The 13747-nt window shown below is 44.8% G+C and overlaps 1 protein-coding gene across 2 annotated transcripts in view; it reads left to right on the forward strand.

Moving 5' to 3' along the window:
• Positions 1-535: 535 nt before the first annotated feature.
• Positions 536-13747, forward strand: part of LOC109301154 (UPF0462 protein C4orf33-like) — an 18458-nt gene continuing 5246 nt past the window's right edge. The window contains exons 1-3 of one of the 2 annotated variants that reach the window (XM_019522093.1): positions 536-796; positions 896-998; positions 11374-11554. In XM_019522093.1, the coding sequence (XP_019377638.1) occupies positions 636-796; positions 896-998; positions 11374-11554 (445 nt within the window). In that variant the 5' untranslated portion in view covers positions 536-635. Of the gene's footprint in view, positions 797-895; positions 999-11310; positions 11555-13747 lie in introns of those variants that run through there. The other variant, XM_019522094.1, reaches the window with a different exon arrangement.

The raw sequence follows: 13747 nt of genomic DNA on the forward strand, positions 1-13747 counted from the left end.
CCCCCCCCCCCCCCCCACTGCTGCGCGAGCTCTGGCGGGGGCGGGGCCCGAGGGTGGCGGCGGGAGCTGCTGTGGGGGCTGCTGTGGGGGCGCGGGTCGGGGCCCGAAAGCTAAGGGCAGCCTCCCTCTGTGTCACCTCCTGAGCGACGGGCACCGGGGAGGGCGCTGCAAGCCGTGCTGCGCGGAGGTTCCCGCCAAGGTGTGCTCAGGTGGGCTCCCCTTCCCTGCCACCAGCGCCCTTATTTTGAGTCGGGTCGTTTGTCCCGTAGCAGGTCTCTGCCCCGCCACAACTGCTGTCTGCCAGAGCAGCGCTTCTCAGCGGGGCTACCAACAGCAGCCTGGGGTGCCTCAAGCCCCTCTGGCAGCCCCTGGAGGCGTTAGTGCCTTTGGGTGCGCAGAGCTTATTTGCTCACCAAGCCGAGAGGCTGCACATAAGACCCTGTGGTGCCTTTGCCCCTGGTGTGGGCTTTCTCCAGTCTTCACCATGGGGAAACTCACTTTGTTGTGTTCCCGTTGTAAAAAAATGGGGAAAGTTCAGGGCTGACTGAAGAAGGGATCCCAGAGGCTGAACAGGCTGAGAACCGCCAGTCTGGAGCTTCACGTCTAGACCCGAGTTGTGAATATGGCACGAAGCAATGGGCAGAGCTGTGCACTCCTGTACCCAGCGCCATCTCTGCTCCGTTCTGCCCAGCGAGACGGATTTGAACTTAGATTTGTGCCTGTCGTTGTGCAGATGCAACTGGGATGGAGCCCCTTGTGGTTTGCCCAGAACCTTGTACCAGCTCGCGTCTTTTCGGTGACTGCATGTGGAGCTTCTTTTGGGTGTCACCACTTTTATTCCGTACTGTGATAGTGAATGACTTAATCAGCCGTGTATTTCTCTTGTCATTTCTAGAACTTGTAACTCAGCTTACGCTCTTCTGAGTCAGCTTTCCACAGGCAAGGGGCGTGTGGCATGTGTCCTGTTAGCAACAGGAATTGTAACTAGTTTCCAAAAGGTGAGAATAATATATACACGTGTATTGTGTACATTAGATATTTATTATAACTATATTTATAATTTGTTACATATATATTTTATATATTATTATAAATATATCATTTAAAATATATTTACAATTTGTTTAAATATATGCACACACACAATAAATATATAATTTATTTTTATTTCTTCACATGAATGCTTCTAGTTTTATATCTTGTAAATCAGCATAGGTGTGTACACACACACTTGGACAGGGCTAGATTTTTGAACAGTGAGGCGATGTGTTGTGCAAGTAGAGGCAGTAAAAAAAAAAAGATGTCCCACACACTGGGAACCTCGTAAGAACCTGATACACGTAAGTGAATTATTGAATTGTTCTTGTCTAATGTAGAAGGGGAGCTTGGTATCTTATCTGCTTAATCATTATGTGCTTGCCTCCCCCTCTTCCCCCCTCCCTTTTTTTTAATTTAACCCTGGATTCTTCAGAGTAGGGAAAGCAGTGAGATTAAGAGTGACTTGCTTCTTGTGGAGAATTACATGAAAGGTACACATGATCTTTCTCTTCAGTTGATACGAATCTTCATAGTTGCTTCACTTTAGTGTCCTTTGAGAGAACCAGTGCACCCCTTTCCCCCCCTCCCCATTTGTGCTGCTTATTGCTCAAGGAGTTTTGGGATCAATACCTTAATACTAATGTGTATGATTTGCATCTCTGACTTGCATCTAACTGTTCTTGTGGATGGTTATCTGCATATAATCATTTTGTGGTTCTGTGTAGGTGAAACGATGTATCACTTCCACTTTAGTTCCTTTCCCTCTCTTGTTTCCCCCTTTATTCAGTAACATACTTTATTCACATACAGAACACCCACGTTTAAGATTTGTTAAGGAGTTTATTCTCTTCCACTCTCTTTTATAAAAATTAGATCATTGTTCACATAGAGGAATTTTAATAGAATACTTAGAATGACTTGTGGCAGTACTGCACTGTGTAAGATGGAGCAGAATAACTCAGAACTGTTTAGCTAATCTATTAATTGTATGATCCTCTTCTTACTCAGTTATATACTTGGTGCCTCTCTCTGAGATGTGATTTTTGTATCCATTTTGAAGTATGTAGTCTTATTGCCCTCTAAAGGATGACTGCTGCTGCCACAAGTTTCCATACCTTCCTTTCTGATGTTTGTGAATATGTTGCCCTCTAGTGGCTGCATTTTCCAGAGGTTATAAGGCCCAGTGTTTTGCACACAAGCAGAAATAGTTTTTCTCCCTTTTGTTGAAACTTTGAAACTTCCTGAATTTTGGCAAGGCAGTAAGATGCCTTGATGTGGGTGTATAAGGAATATTCTGCAACTTATTCACTCTAAACACCGTATGCAAGGGTCTGTCAGACTTTCTGTCCCTGCTGTATTTGTTCCGTCTTGGGGACAAATGGAGGGAAGGTGCTGTACCCTGTTTCTCCTTTGTAGGCTGTTACGTTAAGTTAGAATAATTTTTAGCTTGCATTCTAGTAGTTTTAATAGGCCTCTGGCTTAAGTTAGGCCATATTCGCAAAAGTGAGGCTAAGTGTATGCTAAACCTTGCCTTTGTACCACCCTAACAGTTTTAATGGCAGTCTAAAGGGAAAGCAGTTAGACGTCTATGCCCAAGTTTGTGGACCTTGATGAAAGGTGGTTTGTTAGCCTTATGGTGTGAGATCATGAGCAGCCAGCCAAGCAGGTACTCCTGAGGCTTGAGGAGTCTGATCCATTGTGCCCTGGGAATTCCTGTGTATGACTAGGTCCCTGAAGCCCCAGGAGTGCCTGCATAGCTTTTCCTTCTTAGAGATGTGCCACTCAGAATCTCCAAGGGTGCACCTCTGTAAGTGAGGAGAGATGGGGTTTCACACTGGCAGAGAACATGCCCGCAGGGAATCTTTGGGGCTTGTTCTCTGCTAGTGGGGAACTCCAGGTTTCTGCACTCAAATACATGCCTTGGGGATTCCCCAGGATGGGTCTCTGCAAATGGGTAACCTAAGCTTTCCCTGCCTAAAGACATGCCCCAGGAAATCTCCAGATGCTCCTCTGCAAGTGGGGAACTCCAGCTTTGCCTGCTTAGAGATGCATCCAGGGGAATCTCTGGGCATGCCTCTTCAAGCAGGGAATGTGTGGCTTGTTTTTCTTCAGGATCAATGGGTGAAACAGCAGGTGACTTGTTTCACCCAGTGGAGTGGATCAGATTTGCTGGGCCATGTACCAGTACAGCTGATCGACTTCATTCAGTGACCTCTTTATTATTACACAATTTTCCTTGGGGTATAAAATAAATTGAGTTATAGGTGAGAGAAACTTCTTGAAAAGACTATCCCATTATTAGGACATCAGATCTTGATTAAGTGTTCAGGTCTATGTTTTAACTCGACTGACAAGATCACACATACACGTTGTTTTCTGACCATATTTGTTGAAGTTTCTGTCAAGTATTATAAACCTTTGTTTTGAAGTGGGGATAAAAATTGTTCAGTGCTAAGTTGTATCCTTCTGGCATCCTTTGCTGATGTTTCCATCTGTAGACATAATTAAGATCCAACCCCTCATAGAATCTAGTCCCTGAATTTGAATAAGATCTCCCGAACAGAGTGGCCATTTGTTAGAAAGTCTTAGGATTTTAATGTGTATAGATTCTAAGTTGTAAGGCTACTTATTTTTGCTTGGATTATTAAAGGGCCTGAATTCATGGCAAAAGTGGGCTGTGCTGAGGCTCCTTTAATCTTGCAGGTTCCCCCGTGTGTTCCCCCCGTGACACTAACTGGTGGAGGGATGCCCCTTGCAGCTTGCTTATGATCGGCAGGGAAGTGAAAACTGCAGTTTTAAATATGGTGCCATTTTTGCCTCCTGAAACTGATTGCCCAAGGGGCCCAGTGGGGGCCGCTGCTTGCTGCTGACCGGAGGCAAAAACAGTGCCACATTTAAAACCATGGTTTTTGCTTCCCTCCTAATCAGGAGTGAGCTGCAAGTGGGGCCCCCTGCACCAGTCAGTGGCAAGGGCAGTGCACGTAGGGGAGCCTGCAAGATTAAAGCAGCCACAGTGCAACCCACTTCTGGTGTGTATTTGTTAGGGCCCTAATCATTAAAGTATATCTAGATCAGTAGTTCTCAACCTTTTTAGATTTGAGGCATCCCTCATTAGACTTGAGCTCCCCCCCCCCAACTTTTTGTGAAAGCAGCATCCCACTTCAAAAACTGCTTGCTTGCAGAGCATCCAGACAGACTGGGAGAGCTTGAGCTGCCTGTACTTGCTTATCTCATTACTTCCTGCATCACCCTTCAAAGGATCTCCTGGGGCCTTGGTTGAGAAACACTGATCTAGATATGCATTCATGCTGTGACAATAGTGTCTGTCAAAAGCAACCTAAATCTGTAGGAGTCAACACCTTTCCACATCAGGGAAGGCTTGCTGTTTTCCATAAAGAATTATAGTGGAGGCCGTTCTCTTTCATTTGTGTTCTTGAATGGTACCTGGCTTTTTGATGGTCTGGCATGATTGGAGTCTTGCTTGGATAATACAGCAAGTCAGTCAAATAAACAAAAAGTTATTAAAAGTTAAGGAGAAGATGCTGTGGATGTTTCTCAAAGTTTCCTTCTATATATTAGAAACTGAAAATAAATAGAAGCTGCATAATAATAGATGTAAGGCTTCCGTACAGAAACTGCTCTGTAGGCATGAGCATCATGACAGCTGTATGTTTAGCATAATACATGCTGGAGTGTTGCAGCTGAGCAGGTGCTACTCAGTCACAGGACAGGTGTGTTCACCTGTAGTCAGCAAAGGTTTAATCTTCCTTCTGCTGAAAGTTGTATTTGGCACAAGTGGCTGAAGCTTTGGAATTTTTAGATATTTATCAGCATGTGAGAGAAGATGGAAAATGTCACTACTGCAGGCTTAGCAGCTTTCTCCTCACCTTTTTTATATACTGCCTTTGGGTAATGGCTCTCATACCCTTACCTTTCCTGAAATTCTGTAGTTTTCCTACTCTTAAATTGGGCTTTGGGCCACAGCACCCTGTGCATCACCCATGACTCCTCAGTAAATTCCATGTTGCTTAATTCCTCCCATTTTTTCTTAGGTGAACATTAGGGGTGTATGAAATGGGCCCTATTTGATTCGGATTCGGCCCAAATCAGGGACAACAATTCAACTCGTTGATTCGGATCACTGTCCCTGATTCGATTTGGCCGAATCCGAAGATTTGATGCTGCTTTGGAGAATCATCGATTTGGATAGACACAGCTTTACAAGTTTTTTGATGTACCTCGAGGTACCAACGCGGCTTGTGAACACTGCAATGCTGGGGTGGATGGAGTGGCCCACAGGAGTGGGGGGGGAGGAGGGGGCCTCCATGTGCTCGGTGGTGAACCCGGAAGTGGACCAGAAGTACTTCTGGTCCACTTCTGGGTCTGCTGCTGAGCTCACTGGGGAGCCCTCCACCCGTCTGTGGGACACTCCATGCACTTCAGCATTGTAGCACTCATGAGCCATCTGCTACCTAGAGGTATGTAGAAAAAACATTTAAAGCTGTGTCTATGTCTGAATCTCTCCTAATCAATTCAGAGGGTTCCAATTTGATTAAGAGAAGTTAAAGGGTCTTCTGATTCTATTCAGATTCCGAGATTTGGCCACCAAATCGGGCCGAATCTCTGCCAAATCAAATCGCAGACCGAACCTTCACATAGCCCTAATGAGCATACTAACCAGCCTATTGTATCATTTAATTACACAATAAACGCTTAGAGACAGTTTTCAAAACTGTCTAATGTCTAATTGTCCCATCATGATGACAAAAGAAAGACTAATTTCTTCAGATACCCAGTGTATATTGGTTATCAGTCTCTCTTTCAGAGCAGCTTCTTAACAACCAGTTCTCCTATTTTTATTCCATCATAATTGCTTTGTTTTAGTCAGTTTCTGGGCTTTGGTACTGTCTGACAAGAAGCTGAGCTTTGCTAGATTAAACTAGAGTCCTCGAAGCCTTTGGCTCTGCTGTCCTGCAGTAACCTTCAAGTAGTTGTTGAGGGGTGGCTTATTTTGAACTAAAATTGCTTGTTTTACCTTGCTATCTGTTCTTAAATGAAACCAGTAAATTCATATGGTAAGTGACTGGTTTAGTAACCTACAGTATTCATAAATTATCATAGAGCAATTCCCCTTCTGTTACAGAAAGCTGCTTGTTCAGTTGCTTGCTTTAAAATCAGTAGGACCCCTTTCCTTAATTTTATTCAGTCATTGCCTGTTCAGATTTTTTTCATTCTTATTGCTAATCTTTAGTACTATATACTGTACAGCACACCTTAAATAAAAGTGTATTACAATGCAGTACCTTCGGTTCATGTTGCTGTGCATATTGCCATATTTACTTAATCAAAGATGAGGTTTTTTTCCCCATTTAACATGGGGTTGGGTGCTAGGGGAGATCCATTGCCTTGGATTCAAGTATAAGGGGCAGGGTGCAGAAGGGGGTGTTGCTCCAGCGGCAGCTCTGCTCAGGCCAAGGGCATAAATTATATTGTTACTTGGGCCGCACACAGGAGAGGGTAGGGAGGTGGAGGAGCAGGCATGGGGACACTCAGGCACTGGAAGAGAGGGTGTCAGGGAAGGAATGCATCATGGGGGCTACGAGGAGAGTTGGCAGGGCAGGGGGATGGGTGGTGACACTGCCAGGGCTGGAGCGGGCTTGTAGGGAGTGCTGGCAAGGGTGGGCAGTTTCGGCCACTGGGGATTGGGTGGGGGAAATGCATGGTGGCAGCAACCCTCCAAGACCCAGTTGCCCATCTCAGGGCTCCTAAACCAGATGATCAGTAAGGACAGGCTTAATTTGCAGAGCCTGGGACTTAATTTTGCAGGCACAGCTCTGGGCTCCATTCCACTGTTGCTGCAGCTAGGCCAGGCTGGGACACTGCTGTTTTTTATTTTTTCTCCCCTAAGGGCCAGGGAAGAAGTGCATGGTGGGAGGCTGCTGCTTTCATTTTATTTATTTATTTTCTTTCTCCCCCAAAAGCTGGGGAAGAAAGCCAGCAGTGCCCAGGAGGCTGTTATTACTGCTTTTATTTTTCTTTCTCCCCAAGAGTCAAGGGAGAAAACCAGCAGCATCCAGGAGGCTGCTGTTACCAACTCCCAGTTAGAGCAGGGGGCAGTGGAACAGGCACCCAGGAAGCTGTGAACTCTCCAACACTGGAGGTGTTCAAGAAGAGGTTGGTCAGCTATCAGTCAAGGATGTGCCAGTTCTTCTGCTGAGTCTAAGCCCCAGAGGATCCTGGCTATAGGGTCTTGCCCATCTGGCTCAGAGGCAGACCAGTGCTGCATTGGGGTCAAGAATAAATTTTCCCTTGGTCAGATTGGTACAGGTTGGGGGGGCATGGTGTTGCCTTTCTCTATGGGGGAGCATGTCTTCTGCCTGGGATCTTGCAGAGGCTGCACTGGGGTGAGCCCCATGGGCAGTGCTAGCTGATACCATGCAGCCTAGCAGTCCTGCATTGCCACCAGGCACCCCTGTGTTCAAAGGTTCCAGTCAGGTTTGCTTTTGGGTGGGAAGGCTTTCCACCTTTTATGCTTGGGACCAGGAAGTCCCTTTTTCCCCATCCCCAACAAAATTGCAGGGCTTGCTTGCTTTTTTTTTCACAGAAAACATTTGATTTCATGCTTTCTGTGGAAAAAAATGCAGTTGTGAATTGTCAGCCCCTACATACAGGGGCTCACGTTTTGATGCATCAAATTTTACTTCAGCCTCCAGACCTTGCATTCAAGTCTAGAAAAGATGCCGAAGAGTGCAGTAGTCACCCTTAAAGAGTATGTCGCTCAGTTTGGCAAGGATACATTTCACGCTGATAGTACTGTGCTGTTCTGCACTGCATGCAGCAAGGCTGTAGATCACATTGGAAAGCAGATGATTGTAGAACGCATGGAAAGCGCTAAGCATAAACGGAATGAAAAGAGATGAAAAGAAGATGCTGAAACAGAGCCATCAACAATAGTAAAGAAACAATGCACTGTGGCTGCAGCATTCCAGTGCTCTACAGTTGCCAAAGACCACCATGCCACTGTCACTTTGGATTTTGTTCAACTGTGTTTTAAAGCAGACTTTTCTGTGCATAAAATAGACTCACATGTTGTCAGGGATTTTTTTCGGCAAGTATATTAAGGGAGGCAGTGCCATTCCCAAGTCACACTAATTGCATTTCCACCTACCAGCTCTTTTTGAAGAGGAAAAACAGTACTTTCTTAATGACTTTGAGGGAAACTTCATTGCCGTAATTGCCAACAAACAGCTGACTCCTAAAATACACCAGTTTTCAACATTTTCTTTCAGGTGCTCAAGGTATGTCCTCCTAGCATGCTAACATTCCTCCTGCACCATTGGTAAAGACAGGGTGCCTGGGGAAAGTTAATCATGCCACCATTTTGCAAACTTTGATTTCTTGTATGGTGGAATTCAGCATCCCACTTGAGTGGATATTAGCATTTGTAACAGACAGTGCAAGCTACATGGTGAAGGCTTGGAAGAACTTGTTTTGCAATCTGTGGTCAAACTCTGTACATGTTTGTTGCTATGCACATATTGTTGCTCTGGCAGGAAATACTTGGCAAGATACCTTCAAGCAAGTAGATTGATTTGTTGCTTTGAGGTCACTTTTAGCAAAAGCTCCAGCTCGTCATGCATGGTTCTTGAGATACCTGAAGGAACAGAGTATTGATTTGCCAACAGTTGTACCTGCACCAGTTGTGACCAGGTGGAATACATGATTCCGTTGTTTAAAGTACCATACGCAGTACTACCAGCTCTACCATGGGTTTGTGGAGGGTGAATAAATGGAACAAAAGGATACATCTGTTCTGTGGGAACTAGTGGTAGAAGACCTGCACACTGACTTGAAGTACGTTGGAGAGAACTGTAGATGCCTGGTGACATTTTACAGTCCCAAAAGCACTCCTGTGGACACACTGGACACTTTTCAGTCCCAAAAACACCAAGTGTACAAAAGTGTCCTGCATTTAATTTCATGGCTGGAGCATCTTGCATCAACTGATAATGCAAAAGGGTTCGCAGCTATTCAAAGCTCTGCTGATAAACTGAGATAGTAGAACATAAAAAGTAAATGGCTAGCAATTGATTTTTCTCCATGCTGTTTCTGCACTGAATCCTAAACAAATTGGTGCTGTTTATACAGATTTTGAAACTGAAACTGGAATTAAAGCTGTGCAATGAATGCAACATGGAATGGCAAGTGTATTTAGAGATTGTCAGAGACAAGTTTGGAGATGCTGAGGATCCTTTTCAGTTCTGGATGGTGGTTGAAGACTGCATTCCCAACCTGGCAAAATATGCAGTGGTTCTCCTCCAACTGACTGTAAATTCAGCCGATGTTGAAACTTCTTTCCACCAACTTGGGGTTCCTTTTAGTGCTCATGGCTAACATCTGAAAGATGAAAATTGTGGCTAGAATGCTGTAACTCCCGGCAATATCTGGTGGGATGTTGACAAGACTGTAGGGGAGGTGGCGATCCCAGCAGGCCCAAGGACCAGGGGGTCCGGGAATGAGTGAGTGGCCCTGGAGGGTTGAGGAGTGCAAACAGCCCAGATGGGGCTGGACTGCAGAACTTAAGCCTCACAGTTTAAAAGTGCTTTAAGCCAGTGTTTCTCAACATGTGGGTTGTGACCCAAAAGTGGGTTGCAAGAAGATTTCAGAGGGTCGTGAGCCATGTGTTGAGAAACGCTGATCCTGGGAAAGTGCCAAGACTACGGCAGGGCAGAGTGGTGGCGGGAAGGTGCCTGCCACTTCCAGCAGGGGAAGGGTACCAGGGAGAGCTGTGAGGCTGTACTGGGTGCTCACAGGGCCTGGGCAGCCGGGGGATGCTACTGGGGGGTGGAAGGGGCTGTGACCAGGCTATCTGCTGCAGCATGGCAGCCCCAGCCCAGGACAGGGACTGCCACAGGCCTCCCCTCCTCTTTCCTCCAGCCTGTGGCAGGGCTGGATTTGCTCTGCTGCCACCCACATGAGCCAGAGCCACTGCACTGTGGCCCAAGTGGGACGGGTAGCTGGGGGCTCCTTCAGCAGGGCTGGGGGAGGGACAGGGGCCTGTGGGCTGAGAGCGAGGAACACTAGCATAGTCCGAGGGTGGGGAGGGGACAGGCTGGGCCAGGGACTATGGGTTGCGCACCACCAGGGCCAGGGGGCTGTGGGTCAGGACAGGCCATGAATCTCTGCAAATGGGTACCGGTAGGAAACAGGTTGAGACCCGCTGCTTTAGGCTGTACTTTGTGTTTCTTTCCCCTTTGTCCTGCAATAAAACTGGCTTTTGTTTGGTATGTTGCTTGCAAGGGAAAAGTTTGTTCATTCCGGATACCCCAGTTTAAATCTAGTTGTCCCTGGCTTCTGGGTGGGTGCTTGAGCTGAAGCTAAAATTATTTGGGACACTCTCCTCCTGCCCCCAAACTTGAACTTGGCCCTTATTGCTGCCAACAGGTGCAGGGAGCAGAAAGCAGGGGTTAGCACTGCTCAGAGCCACAAAGCAGCACGGGGGACAGCTGCAGATGGACCAGTGTCCAACAGGGGGGACCTGCAGTTGGACCCAGGTCCTGGTGCAGGGGGGAAGTTGCTGCTAGGAGGGAATGAGTAGGGGGTAGGCAAGGGCTGTGGGTCTAGAGTGAAGGGCACTGACAGGGTTGGGGGGGGTCTGTGACTTGGCAGTGAGGGGCATATCGGGGCTGCTCAGTGCCACAAAGCAGAGGGGAGACAACTGCTGCAGGACCCTTGTCCTGGTGAGCAAAGGGGGGCAGGGGGAGTTCTGATTTCCCACGATAAAAAAAACAAAATCAAACACCAATATATAGGTCTTTATCATTTATTTTGTTATACTGGTTGAGGCACTAGTAGGCTTCCAAATTGCTTTAAAACTGTAAATATATCAATAAAACATTTTGTTCAGCTGAGATAGATAGATAAAGGCATTTCACTTTAATTGTGAAAAAATTCAGATTTGGATATTTTTGTCAGAGAATTTTGGATTCTTTCTTTTAACAGAGAAAGCCACTCATTCCCACCTCCTTTTAAATCTTTCTGTCTGTTGCTCCACATGAAGCCTGATTGTTTAGGCTAAGCAAAGGGGATCAGGATTACACCACACAGTCCCAAGTCTATAATGTTGCCTCTGTCCTGCCTGGTGAATTCAGCTGAATAATACAATCTTCTTTAAGACCCTTTAAGTTATACTCCCTTCCCTGCAGGATCATTTTTCTCTTTTGAGTGCCTTGGTGTGTCATACTTAAAACAACTTTTTTTTTTTTGTTACAGCTGAAAAAGACTTGTGTTGTTGATTGTACCCACATTGCCAATTTATTGCATGAAAATCTTTAGATGGAATTTAAAATTGAACACACCTGGGACAGTTTACCTGTGAGCCATGAGCCAGTACAGATCAGGCTTAAATTGAGTGACGGAGGATTGTTGATGGAAATAAGTGCTCCCTTCTTTAATGATCCTCCAGCACCACTTGGAGAGCCAGGAAAACCTTTCAATGGATTGTGGAACTATGAAGGTAAGAGGAAATATTTTATTGGAAACATAAATCTTGTGTAATACCTAAAGCAATATATATTTAATTTATTTAACAGTATAGATGCTGTGCAGTTGACGCATCTAGTTTTTGTTTTAAATCCCATGACAAGCTGTTTCACCAATCTAGTCTAGCTTGAACTGGCAGATATATGAAATCTATTAGTTACAATTCAGCGTCTTTCATCAGAACAGTTTCCCTTTAGAGGCAACAAAGTCTGTTAGATGATATATTAAACACACTTTCTGCCACTACTATCCTGAGGACTCATGAAAAAATAATGATTATGATTGCTTATTTAAAACGACACCTTGCATTTTGAAAGTTCTTACAAATTCAACATTTGCATGTTTATAGTTAGTGAATTGCTCTTTCTTATAAAACATCGGGGCTGTATTCTTGTAGTGTGTGCTATAATGCATACTGGTTTGGGGAAAGAAGTAAATAATTATCTAATTGAATGATATGAATGTATGAGGCAAATAGTATAGTCATTAGTATAATTATGTTAATGCCCTGTTGAGCATTCAGAATGCAGTTTTGTCTGTTTAAAATGCTTTATTTTTGTTAAAGCTTATAAGGATATTGTCACAAGATCTTGGAATAAGGAGCATAGTTTTTTTGTCTCTTCTTGATGATGGGTTTACAAGGAATAATATAAACATATTGAGAAATGAAGAATTTGAGTGACAGTTGTTAGAGCTACAGAAATACTTGTCCTGTTGTTGTTTTCAAAAAATGGCACGGCAGCAATTTAAACCACTGGTTAGCACATTTTGATCATTTAGATAAGTAATTTCCAATCTTGTCTTGGCTGGAGTCTATTTCAGAAACAATAAACACCATAGACCTACAGCCAAACAAAATTGTAATGTAAACATAGTTTACAAACAGAGGTAAATTTTGCTCATATGTATAATGCTGTACAAAATTATATCAAAATTTAGACAGAAGAGTACCAAAATTTCTTGAATACAAAATGAAGTCCGCCCTGCCTCTCCCCTCTCTTCCCCCTCCCCACCTCAGCTTGCATGGGGAGAAAAGGCTCTTCTCTTATAATCACATACTGCGAAATCTTACTAAATACATTGTCTGTAATTAAATTGCTGCCGAAAGCAGTACGTGCTCAGCAATGGAAACCAACTATGAAGTTGATTTAATAGTCAACACTGAGCACAACTATAAAACCCATGGCCCATATTGGGCAAACATGCTGCAAGGATAGGTTAGTGCAGCCCACTTGAATAAGACACATAGTAGTGCCCATAAGCTCAGTTCCCCTCACTGCTGATTCTTTTAAAAGTCATAGTGAGCCACATACATGGTCTTTCCCATTTCCAGTGATTCCTGTTTCTTCACTAGCCTTAAATGCCCAGCAAACATCATCATGAAACAGGGCCCCAAACAGTTCCCCCAGATCCCTCTGTCACCCTGCTTCACAGCCTGTCTCATATAATTAGTGTGGCCCTGCCCTCCATAAAGTGAAGCCAGACCAGGTTGCCCTGCATCTCATCTGCATATAAATTTTTGGAGCATCCTAAGACTAGATGAGAACACCCAGTTTGTCATGAGTGGGGAACTAATTAGCTCATGGATCCTTTGTTGCGGGTATCTGGAATACATGACGTAGTGAGCAAGTGCTGTGCTGTGGGGTCACCATGGCTTGAAATGCTGTTGATGCTGCTGGGGCCCACCCCAATGTACAATGTGGTAAATCACAAGCCTTTGGCTTTGGACTAATATCATGCATAATTTTATTTGTTCATTTGTTTGCTTGTTTTTTTAATTTAGCATCTCAGGTCAAATTAGCTCCAAATTCCATTGACTGAGCAGAGCCGAGTTGTTCAGGTCCATGTGGTACTACCACTGGCAAGCATCCTCTGTCCCAGACTGTCTAGGTTAGGGTTTTATATACTTCCAAATCCATGGCAGGCATCCTACATGCAGGCCCCAAGCCTGGAGGTCTTTGAGTTCGGAAGCCCTTGAGTTTCGTGTGCCCTTAGCCTGAAGACCAAATATGCTGGGGACGAATCGCTTATTTCCATAAAATAGGTGTGTAGCTGAGATCCTTCTACTACATATAAGTAGGTGCCAAGGTGCTGCTCAGAAATATATTTATGAAATACCTGTGCTAAAATTTGCAACAGTTCCAAAAAAAAAAAAAAAAAAAAAAAA

This window comes from Gavialis gangeticus, unplaced genomic scaffold (assembly GCF_001723915.1).
Source record: "Gavialis gangeticus isolate Ggan-Ray unplaced genomic scaffold, GavGan_comp1, whole genome shotgun sequence".
NCBI lineage: Eukaryota > Metazoa > Chordata > Crocodylia > Gavialidae > Gavialis > Gavialis gangeticus.